This window comes from Capricornis sumatraensis, chromosome 20 (genome assembly GCF_032405125.1).
Source record: "Capricornis sumatraensis isolate serow.1 chromosome 20, serow.2, whole genome shotgun sequence".
NCBI lineage: Eukaryota > Metazoa > Chordata > Mammalia > Artiodactyla > Bovidae > Capricornis > Capricornis sumatraensis.
Window position 1 is genome coordinate 16,972,747 of NC_091088.1, and position 22,133 is coordinate 16,994,879.

Below are 22,133 nucleotides of genomic sequence, written 5' to 3' on the forward strand. Positions count from 1 at the left end.
AGCCTGGCGGACTGACAGTCCATGGGAGCTCAAAGAGCTAGACACGACTGAACGACTAACACCCGCCCCCCCAACACACACACATGGAATAGGGACACAGGGGCCAGTCACTCCAGGAAGGAACAAGCAAAACCAGCTGTGGAGGTGGCGGCCTGGAGGCGGGTGTCCTGTCTCATCTTGGCAGGGGACCCAGAGGCATCGCCCCAGTTCTCTTGAACTCTGGGCCTTGGTTGGAGGGATGGGCTGATGGCTGGCAGAGCTTCAGGCGTGGCCGAGCCCAAAGCATGGCCCAGCCCAAAGCATGGCCCGCTCCCCGGCGGCCACGTTGCTTCCAGGAGCAGATGCCGCCCTACAGAGCTGGTCTCTTCTTTCTCGGGCGGTTCTGTCCTGTGTGACTGACTCAACTGCCTCAGATGCCTTCCGTGGACCTTCATGTTTTTAGAAAGGCGTGAGCATTTCCCCATCTCTTGTTTCCTGAAAACCACAGCAGCTCAGAAATAAGAAGTCTTGTCCTTTCTCCACATAGACACTTGGTGCAGCCTCTGCAGCTCAGCCTTTGTCCAATCAGTCGTGAGGAAGCTGGGTCCATAGTGTGATCTTGAAGGGAGGAGGTGGTGACCTGGGGCCTGGGGTGCGAGTCAGGAGCCCTGAGTCTCCAGGGAGGGACTCCTGTGTCACCCAGCCCAGGCTTTCCCTCTGGTCCCAGAGGGGAGCTTTGACTGCATTTTCTGTGTGCAGAAGCCTGAGACCCCCAACTCTCCCAACAGCTCCTTCCACTGAAAGGGGGGTCCATCCCTAGCCACGGGCGTGATCTCTGACAGACATGTTCCCCGATGTCTCTTCGGCAGGAAAGGGTGGGTGAAGAGGGGCCGGGGTCCTCCCAGAGCTGCTCCGGCTCTTACAGTAAAGTGGGGGTGCTCTCTGGGGAGTGGATCCTTTCATTTGGTTCTTAAGCAGTGGGCCCGTGACTATTTTAAGACAGTTTCAGGGGGCTCTTGAAATTGAGTTCCATTTCAAAGATTCAGTGATCCCAAGTCACTGTTACTGCAGAGGAGGGCACTGAGCCCTGCCCCACATGTTGGGGCCACAGGGGGCCTGTTTTCCAGCCTCTGCAGGCTCAGTTGACCTTCTCAGCCCAGCGGTCAGCTCACTAGGCTTAATGGAGCTCCTCCGGGTGGCTGACCCTGATCCTTATGTCCTGCTTGGGCTTTTGTACTTGTCTCAGGCCCGTGACTGGACCCCCCCCCATGGGTGAGGCTCATCCTCCAGTGGCCGCCAGCGGAGGGAGGGGGTCGGAAAGGAGACACTGCCCGGGGGTGGGAAGCTGTGCACAGCCCTGGGGAGGCCAGTGGGCCAGGTGTTTGCGCGGCCGCTGCCCTCCCTCCCTGATGCAGCGAGTTGCTCTTGACTGTCCTTACTTTGGCCTTTGGCTATCTGTGCTTCCTGTAGAGAATCCAGGGAAAGTCGTCTCTCTCTTGAGTTTTTCTCTCATTAAACCTTTCTTACTGTGTGTCTCCACTGCATACCCACACCTGTGATATGTGGCTATTCTACTAGCATTGCCTTACATGTTTTGTTTTGAAACCAAACTGACTTGATCCAGAGTACTTTCTTCCTACTTGGCCCCTTCCTCTATGTAGACAAAGGATGAGAAATCATGGAAAAATGACGACTCTTGTCTCACGTGTCTGACCCTGTCTGCCTGCAGAGGAAGGGTGGCCCACGTGTAGGCAGGTGGTGTCCCGTAAGCTTGGCTGGCACAGGGATTGAAAGGACTGATTTGTTTGACCCTGTTCTCCAAGAATTCAGGTCCAGACCTGTTTGTCAGGAAGGGTGTGTGGTTTCAAATGGACACCTGGGAGAAATGTGGGCACAGGTACCTGCCAAACCAAGAAATCTAGGTCATGCGCTAGACTGGATGAACATCAGCCACGGAGCTGTGGGGTCTGGGGTCTCTAGGGCCCCACTTTTTGTAAGAGAAGGGAACTACTATTTACTTATTAGCCCCTGTTCTAAGCACTCGGCTCGCTGCTTCCACCTCTTTTTTAAAAATTAACGTATAGTAAAATTTAGTTTGTGCCGACTCTGGAAGAGAGTGGAAGATAAGGGAAGCCTGGCGTGCTGCAGTCCATGGGGCCGCGAAGAGTTGCACATGACTGACCGACTAAACAACAAATAGTAAAACTGACTTCTTTGGAGTACAGTTCTGTGCATTTTAAAATACGTACAGATTTGTGTAACCACGAAATCAGTTAAGAGACGAAACACTTCCTCCGTCTCCCCCGCATTCCCTTTCACTGTTTGTTGCAACCCATCCCTAGCTCCTGGCAGCCCCTGACCCCCATCTTTTGGAGCACGTCTTAGAAATGGAGTCAGGCTGTAGGTGAAATTCCAAGGACAGTGTTTTTCACTCAGCATCATGCATTTGAGGTTCACCAAGGTGTTACTTGTGGTGGGATTTTATTGCCGAGAGGTCAACTTTAGTATGGGTACACCACAGTTTGTTTAGTCATTCCCCCGGAGAAGGATATTTGGGGTATTTTCAGTTTGGGACAGTTATGAATAGAGTTGCTAGAAACATTTGTGTACAGATTTTTGTGTGACCCTGAGTTTTCATTTCTCTTAAATACATATCTAGGAGTGGGTATGTGTGATAAGTATATGTTTATAAGAAACTTCCCAAATCTCCCATCCAGAATAATTCCAAATGATGTCTGTATATCCTCCACCCTGAAGGGCTTGGAAGCATAACTTCCCGTTCCTTAAAGGGGGCCTGCCCACAGCGACAGCCTTCCGAACAGCACAGTTTGGAAAGGGAGATAAACAAAAGAGCACTCTCAGTGGAGAAGCCTGGTAAGTATGACCTCAGCCTGATGATCAAGGTCACCTGGGAGGAGTCATGTTGATCGTATGTGCCTTTGAAATGATATGATAGAAATGGTACATTCTCTCTGGGGTCTTCCTCCCCAACACCCATAATCCTAGTCTAACGATGAGAAAAATACCAGACAGATCTCCAGTAAGGCACATTCTACAAAATACACACAAATACACCTCAGAATTATTGTGGTTTTCAAAAACAAGGAGAATCTGACAAACTGTTGTAGCCTGAGGAGATAGGATGACAGTGTCTTGTGGGGTCCTGGAACAGAAAAAGGGCATTAGGAAGAGATTGAGGAAATATGAATAAAGTACATATTTCAGTTAATGAGAATGGATTAATACTGGTTCATGGATAATAACAAATACACCTAACTAATACAAGATGCTAACAATAGGGAAGGCGATGTGGGGTATATGGTAGGTCTACAGTAAGTGAAAAAAGTGAAAGTGTTGGCTGCTCAGTCACGCCTGTCTCTGTGTGACCCCATGGACTGTAGCCCACCAGGCTCCTCTGTCCACGGAATTCTCCCAGCAAGAATACCGGAGTAAGTTGCCATTCCCTTCTCCAGGGGATCGTCCCAACCCAGGGGTTGCATCCACATCTCCTTCATTGCAGGCCAATTCTCTACCATCTGAGCCACCAGGGAAGCTTTTTTGTAAATCTAAAACTACCCTAAAATTTCAAAGTTTACTTAAAAAGCGAAACCAAAACAGCTGGCAAACCTTTTTGCATTCCTGCCAACAGTGTATATTAGAGTTCCAGTTGCTCAGCATTCTTGTCAACACTTGATATGACTAATATTTTTTATTTTAGCAGGTATGTAATTGGTGGCTCTGTGCTAAGTTGCTTCAGTCGTGTCTGTCTCTTTGCGACCCCGTGGACTGTAGCCCTCCAGGCTCCTCTGAGGAGGAGGAGGGATCCCTCATGGGATTCTCCAGGCAAGAATACTGGAGTGGGTAGCCTATCCCTTTTCCAGGGGATCTTCCCGACCCAGGGATTGAATTGGGGTTTCTTACATTGCAGGTGGATTCTTTACCAGCTGAGCTACCAGGGAAACCCCAATTGGTGGCTCACTATAGTTTTAATCTGCCCTTCCCTCATGACTAATGATGTCAAATACCTTTTCATGTACCTACTTACCCATCTGTATCACCTCTGGTGAAATGTCTGTTCTTTCGCTCCTTGTCTTCTTACTGTTAGGTTTTGAGAGTTCTTTCTGTTTTCCGTATACAAGTCCCTCATTGGATATGTGATTTGCAAATATTTTCTCCTAGTCTCTAGCTTGTCTTTTCTTTTAACAGTGTTTTTAACAGAGAAAAATTTTTAATTTTTATGGAGTCCAGTATATCCACTTTTCCTTTTGTGGACTGTGCTTTCAAATGTCATATCTTAGAACTCTTCACATTGTTTTAGTTGATAAGTTTTTAAAGTTTTACATTTGGTCTGTGATCCATTTGAGATAATTTTAATAGGTGTGAAGGTTTCAGGTCAAGGTTTATCTGTTTACTTATTTCTTTGCTCATGGATGTCCAGTTGTTCCAACACCATTTATTGTTGAAATGGCTGTCCTCACTCCATGGAGCTGCTTTTGGAATTTTGTCAAAGCTCGGTTGGCTCTCCTTGTGTGGGGCTGTTTCTGGACTCTGTCCTGATTCACTGTCTGTGTGTCTGTCACCCAGCAATGTCACACTGCAGAGGGCATGGCCAACGAGTATATTTTTTGCACTGTCTTCTTTCTCCTCTTCTTCTGGGACTCTAATGACATAGATGTTAGACCCTTCCGTTTTGCTCCACAAGTCCCCAAGGCTCTACTCACATTTTAAAAAACCTTTTTTTTTTTCTCTCTGTTGTTCAGATTAGATCATTTTTATTGATCTGTCTTCATGTTCACTGTCTCTTTTCTTTATCATATTCATCCTACTATTGCGCCTTTCTAGTGGTTTAAAATTTTTCAGTTACAGTATTTTGTACTTCTAAAATTTTCGTTTGATTCCACTTCATTTCTTCTGTTTCTTTGCTGAGACTTTTTGTCTTTACCTTTATTTCAAGAATATTCCTCTTTACTCCTTTGAGTATGCTTTATAATAATGACTTTGAAGTCTTAATTAATTCTAATACTTTGTCATCTTGGCACTGGCATCAACTGATTATCCTTTCTCATGTGAGTTGAGGATTTTCCTGGTTCTTTGTATACTGAGCAATTCTGGGTTGATCCTGAATATACAAATATTATGTTATGAGACTGCGGGTCTTATTTAAATCCTGTGGAGCATGCTGCCATCTTTGTTGTAGCAAGCGCTAGACCCGCTTGAGTTCAGATTCGAGATCCCTGCCAGCCCTCTGTGGGTTTCCGCGTCAGTTGTGTTTTCCAAGCCTTCCTGATGCTCTTCAGCTCTGCTGTGTGTGTCCCAGTGTGGTTCCGCGTTCTTTCCCGAGGCTTGGTGCTCTGAGTCCACAGTATGCCGCTCAGGCCTGTATCTGCACATGCTGAGCTCAGGGCTGATCCCGGGAGGACTCCTACCCCGCTCTATGGGGCTGTTCTCCTGAGCGTCTCCTGCTCCACTGTCTCCCCGGCCCTTTCCAGTTCCAGAGGCCTCTTTCTTTGGCTCTTCAGCCTGGAAGGCGGGGCCTTATTTCTCCTGCGCTGCTACGCTCTTCCTGGGACTTAGCTCACATCCATGACTAAGCAAGAGGATGACCAAGAGAGAAAAGTCCAGTGGGGTTTTCCCCTCCTTCAGCTCCTCTAGCTGGAAAGGAAGCTTCCTGCCTCAAAGCTTTAGGCACCTGTGCACCCCTCTGCAGCTGGGGCTTGCTGGGGGCTGGGACATGAGAATAGCAGGAAGACAGAAGCAGAGGAACAGCTCTGGGTTTGGGCCTGCTGCCTCTGAGAACTAGGCAGCCCCTTCCCTGCTCCCCACGCCAGTGCTCAGCTTCTGGAGCTCTGCTGAGGCTGCTTTCTGATACTGGGTTGTATGCAGTCCAGGCTGGGGTCCTGGAGTCGGGAGGAGGCAGAATCACCCCCACTTTGGCAGGGCTTCAAATTCTGGTCATCTTCCCTCCTCAGCCTGCTACTGTTTGCTTTTCAGAGCCCTCGAATAGCTGCCCTGTCCATCCTGCCCAGGTTTTATAGCCACATTCAGTGGGTGAGATGGAATGGAATGTGTGCTTAATTACTCTGCTCAGTCAGAACCATAAGGAAGCTGGAAGATGGCTGTTTAAGAGGCATTCAATGAAGAAAGCTGGGTTAAACAGAGACATCAGGAAATCAGGATGAAGCTGGTACAGGAGAACTGTGGTTCATGTGGGGAAGGAGGGAAAAATGGATGAAAGTTGAAGGATTTGGAAAATAGTAACAGAAATAGCTGATGTGCAGCATCACGTAGAGGACGGATGGAAGGAACCCCTGAGCCTCCCTCACCCCATCGTCACACATCTCCCTTGCACTCATCAGGTTGCCGGGCTGAAGGGAATGGTTTGACTGCAGGCACCTGAGCTGTATTCCTCTCTGTTTGGAGTATTAGGAAATGTGTGCACAGAGAAGCTGGGAAAGACCTCTCCGAGAGTCGAGACTCTTTAGCGTATTGAAGTATTTGTATCCAGGTGGTCACCAATGTGTATAGCCTCGTGCTACAGAATCTGACCTGTGCTTGGCAAAGAATTAATCTCTTAAAGTAGATTCTTCTCTCTCTCCCTACCCCCCATCCCCCTCTCCCTTCCTCTCTGTCTCACTCAAGTAAAGCAAAGCCTTTATTGCAAGAATAACTCTTGCTTTCTTAAAAGATTTTCTGAATGAGAGGACCATTAATACCAATGACTGTCACTCAATTTCTGTCTACACTTGTTGACACAAACGAAAGCAAAGAGCATTGAAAATCATAAGGCAGAACTTTGGAAGCGGCCGTTTTCTCCAGGGTCTCTGATACTGATGAGATCTTTAAAGTCCCCATTGCCCTGTCAGTTCATGTACTAAACACTCTTCACATGCCTAATACAAATACCATTCAGAATTCATATGGTACTTTAGCCATTTGACTTTTTTTTTCTGGCTTGCTTTATTAGTTCATTTGATCCTTGTAAGAACAGTATGAGGCAGACAGGATAGCTGTGGCATTGTTCTGTATTGTTTTTATATAGTTTACAGGGAGAATATAATATTACATCTTGGTTTTTCATTTTCTGCTTCATTTTCATTTAACATAAGCATTTTCATAGTGCCGTGTTGTCATTATTTTCTCTGTTGTATTTCAGTGAAGTGCCAGAATTAATAGCAAAATTGACACGACTTTCTTGTTGATCGTTTCGTTTATTTTCACTTTCCTTTTGCTGTTGTAAAGCTTGCTGCATAGAGGTTTTGGGGGCTATTTTCTTCGGATAAATTAGATAGGCTTTAAAAATATTGTTAAATGTATTTCAACAGGATTTCAAAAGACCACAGGTGACCTAGAGAGAACACCAGCGTGACACAACCACAATTTTCAGATTTCTCCACGTTGCAGAGCAGGGGTTGGATGTGCCAAGAGATTTAGCCAGAGGAAGGTGGGTGGTGTGTATAAGGAAATGAAGAAAGTGTTAGCAAAGGCCCGGTGTGTGTCAGAGAGAGGGAGACAGGGAGGGATGGGGGGAAAGAGAGAGAGGGAAGTAGCCTGATTACAGGAAAGTTCTATCTTGAAGAAACCAACAACCTCATGCTTGTGTGGGGTTGCTTTTGAATGAGAGCAGCGTCCCCTCTGCATGTGGCCATTGGAGAGCTGCATGAGCAGCCTTGACCAGCTCCAGGTGGCAGAGCACCTCAACCACCAGCCAGAGATGACGATGTCATGGCCAACCGGTGATGGTCACTCGCGGTGTCAAGCCGAGGGCCCCCCGAGGCCTCCAGGTGATCCCGCGTCCAGGAGGACTTGCCCAGAGCTGACCCTCCTGAGGAGGCACAGGTGGCCGGTGCACACGGCTCTTTGTCTTGGCCCTGCGTTGGGCTGCAGGGGCAAAGCACTGAGCTCAAAGAGGATGGACGTTTGTTGAGTTCCATCCCTCGCCTGCCTTGGGCTCTAGAAGGACCAAGGATCAGATATTTTTAGGGAGCCTATTTCGATTCAATAAAGTGCGGCTATCTCTGTGCCAGGGGCTCAGGTAGGAGGCAGTTATTTTGCCAAATTACCCACAAGAATGGAAGGCCAAGTCCATCTGTATCCAGATGGAACCCAGCTGTCACTGAATTGTCAGCTGTGTCCTTTTACTAAAGAAGTGCAGCTGGGACATCCCTGGTGGTCCAGTGGTTAGGACTCCACTTCAAGGGTGCAGGTTTGATCCCTGGTCGGGGAACTAAGATCCCAACTGCCTAGAGGTGTGGGGAAAAAAAAAAAAAAGAAGTGCAGCTGCTCATGGAGGGATGGGGTGTGCCTAGTAAGTTCTAACATTTGGTTGTAGTGCAGTCAACCCAGTAAGTTAGTGGTGGGAATTGATAGCAAACACCCGTCACCAAACTCCTCCTTTGTTGCCTTAAACTCAAGACTTGCCAATTCATTGAGGAATTACCTGGGATGAATTAGACATCAGTAAAGTGCAAAAGGTATTTCCAGGCACTGATGAAAGATGACTTTTGAGTTGAGACTTAGAGCAACTTTGGAAAAACTAAGAAATTTCAAAGACTTAGACTGGGGAGGAGTCAGTGGTTTGTAATTATCGTATACCTTTTTCTTCCTCCCTGATCCACTTGCGGCTGGTTGAATTCCTGGAGCCTTCTGCAGTGTTGCTGAACCAAGGGAGGCAGCCTGCACCAGACTATAGGAAACTTGTCTCCTCTACGACCCTATTCCCCACCTTAGCACACTGCCCAGCCCATCCTGGCAGTTTTAATATTGACCCACCAGGGTCAGGTGTGAGGGAGCCAGCAGATGGCCCCTTATCTCTTTTTCCTGGGAACTGTGAATATTTTAGACCTTTGCTTCTTCCTGGAGGTCATAAAATAGGAACCGTTTTCGGCTATAACCATTACAACAGCTGCAATGGAGAAAAACCTGCATTCAGTGTCATAAAGTGTTATCTCGGGTTGGAAATGGCACAAGACCCTAATGGTCCCGTGGCCTCTCCCACTAACACCTTCTGCTTCCAACTTCCTTTTCAAGAAGGAGACTCTGGAGGGTCCATTCTGGGGGTGGAGACAGTTGCCTTGCTGGGAATCTGCTCTTCCTGCTGGAACCACAGGGGACAATCTGATTGCTTGGTCACACGGCCGCTCCTCCCAGATTTGAAGCCTCTGTCTCTTCTCCCAAGTTACTCACCCCCTCAGTAAATCCCCCTTGAATTTCTCACCATTGCTCACGTGACACGGTTATCAGGTGGGATTTTGTTTTTATTATCATTTTTGGGTTGCCCTCCAGATTCTTCTTGGGCTGTCCTAGTGGCTCAGATGGTAAAGAATCCACCTGCAATACAGGTAGACCTGGGTTCGATCCCTGGGTTGGGAAGATTCCCCTGGAGGAGGGCATGGCAACCCACTCCAGTATTCTTGCCTGGAGAATCCCTATGGACAGAGGAGCCTGGCGGGCTATGGTCCACGGGGTCACATAGAGTCGAACACAACTGAGCGACTAAGCACACTCCAGATTCTCAATAGCTTTCTCCTTTTCCACAAGTCTTACAAGCATTTATCACATTAAAAGTTTATTACTTTTTCCAAACTGATGTATCCTGCTGGGCTGCTCTGGGCCCTATGACTGGGGAGCTTGAGGCCTGGGTCTCCAGGCATGTTTACTCCGATTTGCTGCCCTAAGAGGAGCTGCCAACTCCTTCTGGGGTGTGGGATTGGACAGAATGTTCCAGGAGCTGCCTGACCAGCGGAGGCAGAGTTGACTGAAACCATTTCTCGGGTTTTGGATTGGGTGCTCCTGACAGTGCAGCCGAAGGTCAGTTTTGAGTTTGTTGTTCTCATCAGCATCAAACCCATCGACTCGTGGCACGCATACCAGGGACTTGTGAAACTCTGAGTTGGAATGTCAGGTTCCCACACTAATAATTTACGAGTTATTCGAAGACAGAGGCTGGGGTTTCCCTGGCAGTCCAGTGGTTAAGTCTCCAAGCTGCCAACGTAAGGGATGCAGGTTCAATTCCTGGTCGAGGAACTAAGATCTTGCATGCCGTGTGGTGCGGGGCCAAAAAAATAAATAATAAAATTATTTAAAAAAATAAAAGAGGTACCAATTTTGTCTCCAAGCAGAGACAAATGTATCTTCATGGGCCTAGCTGGAAGCAGTGCCAAGACACCTCTGATCTCAGAGATCTTAAAATGCAAAAAACTGTGAATCCACCTAATAACACACCGTTCAGGCCACCTTTTTCTGTTTTGTCCTCAAAGCTGTAATGCATTTCTCTAGTCCTTGCTAGAGCCCACGTGCTGTTCCCACAGCATTGCCTTGGTGTATGAATCTGCAAGAAACGCACACACACACACATGCTCAGTTTGGCACACACACACACACATGCTCAGTTTGGCACACACACACACATGCTCAGTTTGGCACACACACACACACGCTCAGTTTGGCATCAGCTCTGACCTCGTCCTCACTGCTTCACAGTCCTGTGCTCACAGACCCACCCTGCTTAGACCTGTGGATGTTCCCTGACGCAGCTCTCACTCTGTCCCAGCATCCACCGCCTTCCCTTTTGAAACCCGGTTATATTTGTCCTCCTCCCCACTCCCCACCCATCTTCTCCGCTTCCTCACCAGTGAGAGATGTGATTTGGAGACTCCCCACTGTGGGTTGTGATTCATCCCCAGGTGCTCAGCTCCCATCTCTGTAACCAGCGTGGGCTCCCATCCCGATAGGAAACCCTGAGCTGGTGCCTCGAGCAGGGCCTTGGGGCGCCACTGACCTGCCCTCCTCCAGCTCTCATTGCCCTATTTTGATCACCAAGTTAGAATGTTGGTGCAAGTGCTCTTCAGAGAGTTCAGCCGTGAATGGTTGGTGACTGGGGCTGGCCAGAAACCCTGAAGGGACATCGGACTTGAGGGAGAGGGACCCTTGCGGGCATATCAACTGTGATGTCTCCAGGTTCGTGATGCTCCATCCTGGCACCACCAACGAGAGCTCACCTTCACCCCGTAGCATGCTCCAGCCAGACAGATACCTGCTCCCAATGGATGTAACATATACCTTTTGGGTTTTAGAGGGTCATTTCATTTCATTTATTTTTGGCCATGCGTGTAGCACGCATGATCTTAATTTTCTGTCCAGGGGTTGAGCCTGCACCATCCTCTACATTGGAAGCACAGAGTTCTAACCACTGAACTATCAGGGGAGTCCTGGAGAGTTATTTTTAAAACGCATTTTGGCATCTCTTTGGCATGTATCTTTTGCAGAAACTTGTTAGAAACTTTCACTGTAATAATCAGCACTCTTCATATGAGGATTTTCTTGTCAAATTGATTTTTAAATTTGGTATCTCGATAAGGTTCATCTACAAATGAATTTGTCAGAATGGAAAGAATCTTATGACTGAGCATAATTCCCCCTTTTGCTTTGGCTGCCAGGAAGCTCCACTGCATTAATTGCCCAATTGCAGTAATGGTTTCCTTTGACCCCCCTGGCCTGATGTCATCTTCGATCCACATCAACTGGGCATAAATCTGTCTGAACAGCTGACATCTAAAAGGACAGCCCTGACACTTCTTATTTGACATGTGTTCATTCATTCGAATGACTGTTGCCTCAAAGCCCCAAATGGCTCCACATTTCTTCCTGATTCCAGAACAATGTCAGTTATCACACAGCCAGAAATCTCTGAGCGGATTTATCTGTCAGGAGCTGGGGGCTGAGCTGGTCAGCCCCTGCAGAGGCGGATGAAGGTCTCTGCTGTCGTCTTGCTGTGGGAGAGGTTCTGAGCAACATGGAGCAGGTTTTCACAAGCCTCAGTAGTGGCTGAGATCTGGCTGGGGCTTGCTGGGCTGGCCTCTGCAGCCAGGCTGAGGCTCCTCCTCACCCCCGCAGCCCCAGGCCAGCCCAGGGGGCTCTCTGTGCCCTGGGACTGTAGAGGGGGAGGGGCGCTCGCAGGACAGATGCTGATGGAGCCGCAGGAAGAACCTCTGTGCTGTGAGGCTGACTGTTTGTGGCAGGCTGGGCAGGTGTGGAAGTTGTTGCCGCGCTCCATGCTGCTGGGACCCTGCCAGGGCACAGACGGGTGCCCGGGGAGGGGAGCGGGGCTCTGTGGAACCACCCATCGTGGCTGCAGCAGCCTCTCTACTGGGCGATGGGTACAGCAGCACGTGGGAAAGGTGTCCCCTATTTCTTTTCCTTCCCCTCTCCTCCAGCTATTCCAGTGAGGTGCAGTTTTCCTGGAAACCGTTCATTATTGAGTCTCTTAATGGCTGAACCGAAAGAGATAACTAGTCTAATCACGGATCGAGCTCACTTGTCTCAAGACAGCCCCAGACAACCTCAGGCAGGGGCCTGTCTGCCCTCCCCTTGTCCCTACAGCCAAACCCAGACTGTCAGTTGACCTTTCGTGAGGTCTACTTGAAATAAGACACTCCTCGGGGACTGGACAAGACCATCTTCACTGGGTCACCTGAGGTTTGCACCTGTCACGGGAGGGATTGCCCCTGCTAGGTGCAGGATGCACATCCGGATTTCTCTCGCCATTGCCGTGGTAGGAAAGGAGTTTTCCTGTTGACCAAGACCAGGAGGGCAGCTGTGCAGGTGGAGGTGGGGTTTTGTTGGCATGGTGGGATCAGCTTTTTCTTCCTCCTCTTGTGTTTCCAGATCTTTCTCTAATTTCTCGTTATGATAAAGGGGAAACGGTGACATAATATCCTAAGCAAGCCTGACTGACTGCAGGGGAGAAGCCATCTAGCAAGTGCAGTGAAGACCTGCATGAGGTTCTCTGCTCCGGGGCAGGGAGGGCATTTGACAAGAGTGGCCCTGGGCCTACCTTCTAGGCCATGGTGTAGATTCAGGAGGGTGACTGACCCACAGGAGAGCATCAGAGAGGCCCCTGTAGGGACCACGCAGTGATCGAGAGCCTGGGCTCGACGTTGACCCCAGCTTAGACTCCGTGCCTGGTCACTTCTTAACCATGTGCAGGGGGCCCCCTGCTTCCCCGCCCCCCAGCTTCGAGTCCCTGATGCTGTGAGAGGCGGGGTGGGCGGGATGGAGGGAGCAGAAGCCAGCGTGTCCTCTCTTCTGATGGGAGATGCAGCACCTCTGGTGGCTCAGGGGCACTGGAGGAGAGGGAGCTGCCTGACACGGATGGCAGGGGAGAGCTACAGAAGGTTCTGGAGTCTCCCCTGGCCCCGGGAGCCTGTGTGCTTGCCCAGGGCCAGCCTGCTGGAGAAGTGCTCGCTCCAGGTGCTCTGGGTGCTGGGGAAATCAGGGTTTGAGCAAAGCCTCAGGAGATGTGGTCCGCAGCCACAGAAGGCAGTCTCCTTCCGAGTTCCTGCCACAGTGGGGCGCAGGGGTGGGGGGGCGCACGAGGTCAGGAAAGCTCCTGGAAGAATGCGCCCACCGCGCCCAGCTCCCCTGGCCCCCTTGCTCTTGTTCCACACTGCTGCCATGGCTACCTGCCAGGCATCCTGAGCAACCAACCCAGGGTCCTGGTATCTGCAGCCCCTCCACCCTACCAACCTCTTCCCTCCTTAGCCTTCCCTTGTCTGGAACTTTCCAAAGTCATGGCTGCCTAGGCCCCCTGTGTGGGCTGTTCCTTCCCCTAAGACACTGTCTTCTGCTCAGAAGACCCTAGAGTCTTATGGGTTCTTATGAGTCTTCCATCTCGGCTCTGATACCCACTTCTCTGACCCTGAGTCTGAAGAAGGCTCCTCTTAGAGCCATAGGCTGACTGAGGATTTTAGTCTAGTTTGGTTCACTCACTTGGTTGGTAGAGGCTTCTGCTCTAGGGCCCAGGAGGTGAATTGTGAGGATGCAGTTGCAGGAAGGTCCGTTTGACTGCAAGTCTGTAGAAGACATTTTTAGTATCAATGGTATTTGCAGAGATTCCACTCTGATTTAAAACCCAGAGCTGTGGCCCTGGAGTGGGTCTGGGGTCCTTCTTGTAAGCAGGACAAAGCAGAGGGATTGAGTACAACCTGCAGACGTGTCTTCTTTAGCCCAGAGGTATTTTGAAATAAAATAGAAGATTTCACGAAGTGGATTTCAAAAGCACTTTGAGAGAGAAAGTTCTTTAGGTCTGATCCCACTGGGCCCACAAACCTTAGCGGCAGCCCCTGGCTGGCCCTACCTAGGGACAGTGCGGTCAGTCCCCCTGGGCCCACTTCCTCTGAGTTCTCTAGCTAGAGATCACAGGAGTCGAGTGAGGTGTGTGATCCTGGGGTGTTGAGAGTGACCGTCACCTTGTCCTGGATGGAGGCCCATAATTCTGTTCCCTTCCTGAAGGAAGGGGGTGGGGTACTTCCAAGCCCCTCAGCATAAGCGGCTGCTTCACCTGCATCTCAGCCCCGGGAGCAGGTTTGGTTGAGAGAAGAGATCCCCAGGCAGAGGGGCATGCACCCTGCAGCCCGTAGTGCCCGCGTGGCACCCAGGACCCTCCTGCACTTGTGCTTCCTCTCCTGCAGGGCCAGGCTCCTCACCCTGTCCCCTCCTTCCTGAGCCCACTGAGGAGGCTTCTGGGAAAGAATGATTCATGCACACCCTGAATTTCCAAGCTAGAAAGGCGCTGGGAGAGCTCCCCACCAGCCTCTGAAAGCGCCTCAGGCCTGACCAGAAATAGCCGTGACAGTAGGGTCTGATTTTGCCCTTCAGTGCTGTCGGGTTCTGCTTTGGTAAATATGGAGCCTTCAGACTAAATCCTGAAATGTTTCAAGATACTTGTTTCCTTTTCCTCTGAATTTTTATTCATTGTAAACTACATGGTTAATGATAGCAAAATAAAAAAGGGAGATCTCAGTGCCAGCACTGTGCTGCTGCTAAGTCGCTTCAGTCGTGTCCAACTCTGTGCAACCCCATAGACGGCAGCCCACCAGGCTCCTCCGTCCCTGGGATTCTCCAGGCAAGAATACTGGAGTGGGTTGCCATTTAGCACTGTAATATACATTTCTGTCTGCTTTTTCAGTCCTTTTTCATACGTGGACGTGATTGTAATTATAGTACAATTAAAACTCATTCACTTCAGTATTTCTAGCACCCAGAACAGAGGTTGGCATGCAGTAGGATTTAGTAAATGTTTGTTGATTGTAGAATATTTGTTTATGTAAGTATAAAGTGAATTCTTCTAATTGCATCATACACTGATTACCATTGCACCAAGTTGTTAGATTTTATTTGCCACTTTACTGTATTTAGATATCCCCCCTAATTTATGAGGATTATAAATACTGTTACAGACCACATAACTGTTTTTGAGTGTTTGGAATTACTTTCCTAGAATAAATTTCAAGCATTTGAATTCTTGGATCAGAGGAAAGAAGATTAAAAATTATGGAAATTGCTTTCTAAAATCTTATTAATGTTTATCCTTGTTGCTGAAATTGTTTGAAAATATTAGTTTTATCATAATCTCATCTGCTTTGAAAATTTATAGTTTTCAAATTTTTGCTTACATTGTAGTGTAAGCTGGTACCTAATTGTTTTAATTTGCCTATCTGTATGTGTGGTTATTAGTATGGGTTGAAGAATTGTCTAAGAATTTAATAGCTTCCTTTTGTATGCCTTGCCTAAATGAGTAGTGTTATAGATTTTTTAAAAATTGGATTTGGGAGAATTTCTCACATAAGTATAATTAACTCAGTTTTTCCTATCATAGTAGCTACACACATTTTTCCTAGTGTGTGATTTTCCATTTTTAATATCTGGTGAGTCGTTATAGGCGTGATCTTCTCTTCTTTGGAGAGCAGAGAGCATGGTTGTCTGAAGGACCTTAGAGCCCTCCTCTGCCCTTGATGTCTCTGACCGGGACCCCGGCCCGGGGACCAGAGGCCACAGCTCACCCGCCTGCTGGCACAAAGTGCCCAGGGCTGACCCGACCCCAGCCCACTGCTCCGTAGTTGTGGACTCTCTGCACACCTTGTGTTGCTCTTCTGGCCCAGAAAGTTCAAGCTGGGATTCATGCTGGAGCTCTTTTTTTGGACCAAGGCAGTCTTTGTCGGACTCTCCTGAAGGGGGCCATTGCCTCTGCAGTGACAGGGAGGCAGCCATCCCATCCTTTTGACTCAGGACATCTAAAAATATCCTGGGCTGGGGCATTTGGAGGAGCCCATAATCGATCCGTGGACATTAAGCTCTTAAGAGGCAGTGAATGCAGTTTTGATACTGAATTGCCTCACAAGATGTATTAGTTGTACAGTATGGGAAGCCACCTATCTGCCAAGTGTTGTCTTAGATATTTGGGATCTGTAGAGGCAGAGGACAGGGACAGGAGCCCAGGATCAAGGTGGACTCGTATCAGGAGGGCTCCTCTCTTGTCACTGGGAAGGCACTCCAGAACTGGCAGGTGACCCCTGAACTGACTGGTGGAGACCTGGTTAGAAGCAGAGATCCTAATCCCAGTTCTGCCTGCATCATCAGCTTCCCAACTCCCAGCGCATGTTCACGGTCAGGTCTGGTCATCCATCCAGCAAACATACAGTGGACACTTAGTTAAGACTCTGTGCCGGGCAGCATATTAAAAAACAGAGACATTACTTTGTCAACAAAGACCCGTCTACTCAAGGCTATGGTTTTTTCAGTGGTTATGTATGATGTGAGAGTTGGACTGTAAAGAAAGCTGAGCAGTGAAGAGTTGATGCTTTTGAACTGCGGTGTTAGAGAAGACTCTTGAGAGGCCCTTGGACTGCAAGGAGATCCAACCAGTCCATCCTAAAGGAGATTAGTCCTGGGTGTTCATCAGAAGGACTGATGTTGAAGCTGAAACTCCAGTACTTTGGCCGCCTGATGGGAAGAGCTGACTCTTTTGAAAAGACCCTGATGCTGGGAAAGATTGGGGGCAGGAGGAGAAGGGGATGACAGAGGATGAGATGGTTGGATGGCACCACAGACTCAATGGACATGTGCTTGGGTAAACTCCAGGAGCTGGTGATGGACAGGGAGGCCTGGAGTGCTGCGGTTCATGGGGTCGCAGAGTTGGACATGACTGAGCGATTGAACTGAACTGTGCCGGGCGCTCACATATTGCTACAAAGGTGACTGAGGCATGGTCCACCCCTTAGGGGATTATACTTTAGTGGGGTAAGCAGGAATACTAATATCTATCTGTCAAACAAGCAGACTTATTAAATGAGTGTCAGTAAAGTTCCAGTGTGGCCACACAGGAATCAGTAAATAGATTGCACAGGGTTTGAGCAAAGTGTCTGTGAAGAGGTGGTACTCAGCCAAGTCTAGAGGGATGAATAGAATTCCGGGTGGGGCGAGGAAGATGGAGAAGGGAGAGGACCACCCAGCCTAAGGGTCAGAAGGACCGGCACCAGGAGGTGGATGCCGTTGCCTAGGGTGGCCCTGGTGCAGGGAGCAGGCAGGGAGGAGGAGGTGGGTCTGGCTGGCAAATGCCACTTAGAAACCATGGAAGGGTTTGAGGGGTCATGATGATCCCACATGTGACAGCCGGGGAGGCCCTGGGTCTTAAGTCAGCCAAAGCTGAGAAGGGGACCGGGAAGGGAGAGCCTCGGGCCTTGGAGGTGAGGAGCCCATGTGCCTAGCCTGCCCCTGAGGACACCGTCTTCCACTGCTGCTGATCCAGTAACAGCGGGTGGCGGGTGATTTCCGGTTTTATAGGCCTCGGCCTGGTCAGCTGGAGTGGGGAGCGGGTCAGCGGCAGCAGCCCCCCTTGAGGTCTGTTTGCTTAGTCTGGAGAAAGCCTGATTGGTGTGCTTGTTTGCTGTTTGCCCATCATATGGCGGATGTTTAATGGTGAGGGAGTGGCAGAGGACATCAGCAGAGAGCTGGCCCAAATTCTGGAAGTTGGGAGCTTCTTCTGAGGGGCAGAAGACTTCCCTGGTGGCTCAGATGGTAAAGCGTCTGCCTACAATGCGGGAGACCCAGGTTCAATCCCTGGGTCGGGAAGATCTCCTGGAGAAGGAAATGGCAACCCACTCCAATATTCTTGCCTGGAAAATCCCATGGACGGAGGAGCCAGGTGGTCCAAGAGATTGCAGAGTCGGACACGACTTTACTTTTACTTTTCTGATGGGGCAGGAGTGCCCTAATTCCTTCATCTAAGTTGGGAAGCTCTCATGGTGAGAACGATGATGTGTTTCTGCTTCCATTACAGATGCCTTAGGGCCCCCTGGGCCATCTGGAGGAGTCAGTCCCAGCCGCCAGCAGTTCCCAAGCAGCACACATGCGCCCGGTGGGCTCCCGCTCCGCCTCCGGCTCCTGCTGACGCACCTGGGAACACCGTCCCCCAGCCTCCCCACCCGACCTCCTGGTCTGCAGCCCCCCGCCTGAGCCATGGAGGCCCCCGAGGTCCCCGTGGGCTCGCTGATTGACTTTGGGGCCGAGCCGTCTGCTTCCTCGCCGCTGGAGGCGCCGCCCCCGAAGCTGCAGGATGGGGATAGCTCCCCGGGAGAGGGAGCCTCGGAGAGCGAGACCACGGAGTCCGCGGACAGCGAGAATGACATGGGCGAGTCTCCCTCTCACCCGTCCTGGGGCCAGTACCGCCGCTCCTCCTCCAACGAGTCCTTCTCCTCCAACCAGAGCGCTGACTCGGCCAAGGATGAGGAGCTGCTGGAGCTCCGCGAGTTCATGCGCGGCTACGTGGAGAAGATCTTCTCTGGAGGGTAAGCCCCAGCCCTCACCCGCCGCTGGCCCCTCCCTGGCTCAGCACCACACGCTGCCTGCAGACCCCCTTGGGGAGATTCCCCCCGCTCAGGGCTGGGCTTTGCTTCCTCTGCATCTGAGGTGAGCCCCCGTGGGCATGCCTTCCAAGGTGTTGTAGCTGACAGCGAGTTAGGGGTGCTGTAAGGCCAGAAGGTTTCAAGTACCAATGCCTCTTGCTACCCTGACTCAGCTGCTAGGATGGGGACTTGCCCTCGCACCTTTCTCCCACCTCGCTTTGGTGGCTTCTGATGGTTTGAACCAGGAGCATAGATAGCTGCGCAGAAGTAGAGGCTGGACCTGGGAATCTGTTTCACAGCTGTTACCAGCTCAGCAGGGGAAAGGGAAACACGGGTTCAGTTCAGGCCTCAGGTCTCGATGCTGCTCTTGCATCTTTGCACAGCAGCACGTGAAATGCTGAAGGTCCCTCCTCAAGGACCTGCAGCATCAGCACCAATGGATTGTTAGAAACGCAGAGTCCTGGGCCCCAGCCGACCCCCTGAGTCAGAATCTGCTTTTAACAAGGCCTCTGAGATGGGCACATGTGGCCTGAGGAGCTCTGGCCAAAGGGATCCTTTTCCAGCTTCGTTAAAGCGTAAGAAGGATTTCTGCCTGTTGACGGCACACAGCGAGGATGTCGTTTCCTGTTGTGCTTTAGCCCCTCAATGGTTAACTGGCAGGGCGATTTCCACCTTTGGCAGATGTGGCTCAGTTTTCTCTGCGGTTGGAGAGGAAAAGAGTTTATTAGCATCCCAATAATTGTCCATCCCCCAAATGCTTTTATGTGTGATTTTGAGTGCTTTCTGGGATAGCAGTAGATGTGGCTTCCTACTTATTTTGTTTGACTCACACTGAAATTAGTCAGCTTTCTCCAAGTACACCCAGTTAATGAAAAGGGGAGAAAGCCCAGAAGCTCACTGACTTGCCAGGAAGGCCAATCGAGATTTGTGGCAGCCTGTCTGTCGGCAGTATGGAACCTGGACAACTGAGTCAGATGCCTTGTCAAGAGCATTCATTCCAAAGCTCCATGCACATGCCTGGCAAATTATTATGTTTCATCTGGTGTTGGTATTTTGGGATAAATCAAGCCAAGATGTTTTCTATGAAACCTTAAATAAATGAAGTTACAAAAGCCAATTGATCTTCAGCCTTCTGCTACCCCAATTTAGTCATTAGATTGGAGGTAGAGTACTGCCCCTCCCCCACGAAAGTGATTAGAAGTGGTTTAGATCAGGTGAGCATGTTGTCCACCCTGGTGGTGGTGACTCGCAGGCCTGGGGCCCCCTCCCCTATCTTCACCCCTCACACACAGAACCGGGGAGCATCAGAGAGCAGACTGGCCCTTCAGAAGTGAGTGGAATAAGCAACGAGGCCCTCTGATGGCTGGAGGGGCATCAGACCGTGGGCTCCGTATGTCCTGCTGAAGCTGAGCAGGTTAGGAATTCTTAACTCCAGTGGGTGGCTCCATACCTCATCAGCTCTAAAGATGAGGGGAGGTCGGGTGAGTTGGAGAGCCCAGCTGTCAGAGGCTTGTGGACCTTGTGAGTGCCCAAACCTCACTGAGACAGGCGGTCTCGTGGGCTTTGGAGCCAGGAAGTCTACATGGGGCTCCCGCTTGCTATTCCCCAGGTGTGTCTGACCCTCCAGCCAGGGTCCTCATCTTGGAAACAGCAATAAACCCATTGCTCTCGAGGTTGCCCAGAGGCTAGAATGTGCCTCTGCACTTGGTGGAGTGCAGTCCGTCGGGGAGCCGAGGCGAGGATCGGGGTCCAGGGTCCAGCGTCGCCTGCACTTAGGTGTGCTGTCCTTCCTCTTCCCCGACTGTAGTCCTTTTAGTTCCAGAGGATTAAAGCTTTCCTGTCTTTCCCCTCTGCCCTCTTCTCCAGGGAGGACTTGGACCAGGAGGAGAAAGCCAAGTTTGGCGAGTACTGCAGCAGCGAGAATGGGAAAGGCCGGGAATGGTTTGCCCGGTATGTGAGCGCCCAGGTAAGGGGGTGACAGGGCTGTCACCTGCTCGGGAGAAACGACCCCACCGGAAAAACATGTGACGCTCACCTAGAGATGTTTCGAAAAGGCCTTTTTAGAATAGTGGAAGATGCAGCCTGGCCTCTCAGCCACATGAAATTCCAGATATGTTCGTCTTTTAAAGACAAGCACGTGGTCTGTGTCCCTGCATGTTTTTATTAAAGAACCCACGACATTCAGTTTTCATAAAGTATTCAAGACAATGACAGCTGTGTAAGCTCAGGTGAGAAATTTTGTAAATAGCCAGTAGGTTCTTTTTTGTTTTTCCTGTAAAATGGATGAAGTTCTTAGTTTTTAAAGTACTTTTTACTAACATAACTTTGCAAAGCAACTATGCTCCAATAATAAAATTTTTTTAAATGTATTTTTTTATCACAACTAATTTATTCTCACAAGAAAAATTAGAAAATGCTGGTAAGCAAAAGTAGAAAAAGTGCCCATAAATCCCTCATCCAAAAAATAGCCAGCCTTGTCACCTTGGGGTCGCATCCTTCCATACTTCCCCATGTGTGGGTGAGTGGGTGAAGTTCCTAGCTTTTAAAATCTCACAAAGAGACACAGGGAATGATGTGGGGTGGTCTGGGCGCAGGGCAGCCCTTCGCTGAGTCCGGGTCTCTGTGGAGCAGGGCTCATGTTGGGCCCGAGCGGGGCTGTGCTTAGAGGTGCTCAGCACTTAGAGAAGTGGTGGTGAGCCTACAGCCCCTCTGAGCTGAGCAGAGCTCTGCCAGCGGCTGCCTGACCATCTGCCCTCTTCCTGGACAGCGCTGCAACTCCAAGTGCGTCTCAGAGCCCACCTTCTACCGCCTGGTGCAGTCCTTCGCGGTGGTCCTGTTCGAGTAAGTGATGCTGTGGCTCAGAGCCTCCGTCCTAACTGCTCATCTTTCCTCCCTCCCCGCCCGAGACCCCAGTCATGAGTACCTGCCCCACACATGCGTCATCAGCTCGATTGCTCTGGCGCTCCCCGGCATCTGCTGGGAGTCATGACCAGCATCTCACGGGAAAGTGCACAGTCCCCACCCGGCAGGAGAGGAGAGGGCCACAGCTGGGTGTGAGTCAGTTCCCCCCGCCCCACCTGTCTGGAGACAGGCTGTGATTCCACGGCCCACCCTGTCCTCCTCCAGCCCAGATCGGGGTTCTCTGGACTTCCTGTAGTGACGTGCTCCACACACACTCTCATCACCCAGTAATGAGATGGCTGGATGATGTCACCTGCCCGGAGTCCTAGTGAGGCACTGCTGGGCCCTTTTGTCTCAGAGGGTGTCCTGGACCATGTGGGCTGGGAGGAAGCCCCCCGCCAATGTGTGGCCGTGGAGGCTGGCCGATGACTCGTGGGGCTCCTGCTCCTGAGGCCTAGGGCTCTAGGACTCTTGACCTGATTCAGACGCCCTGACTTGCTTCAGAGCTGGACATGCCCTCCGCAGTGTGAACGGGAGGAGCCGTGTCTGCCCGGGGGTAACTAAGCAGTGACT

At 50.3% G+C, this 22,133-nt stretch overlaps 1 protein-coding gene across 2 annotated transcripts in view; it reads left to right on the forward strand.

The window, feature by feature from the left end:
- KIAA0513 (KIAA0513 ortholog) overlaps positions 1–22,133 on the forward strand; it is a 46,777-nt gene that overhangs the window by 11,566 nt on the left and 13,078 nt on the right. For both annotated transcript variants that reach the window (XM_068992436.1, XM_068992435.1), the window contains exons 2-4: positions 18,095–18,602; positions 20,526–20,625; positions 21,427–21,500. In XM_068992436.1, the coding sequence (XP_068848537.1) occupies positions 18,274–18,602; positions 20,526–20,625; positions 21,427–21,500 (503 nt within the window). In that variant the 5' untranslated portion in view covers positions 18,095–18,273. The remainder of the gene's footprint in view (positions 1–18,094; positions 18,603–20,525; positions 20,626–21,426; positions 21,501–22,133) is intronic.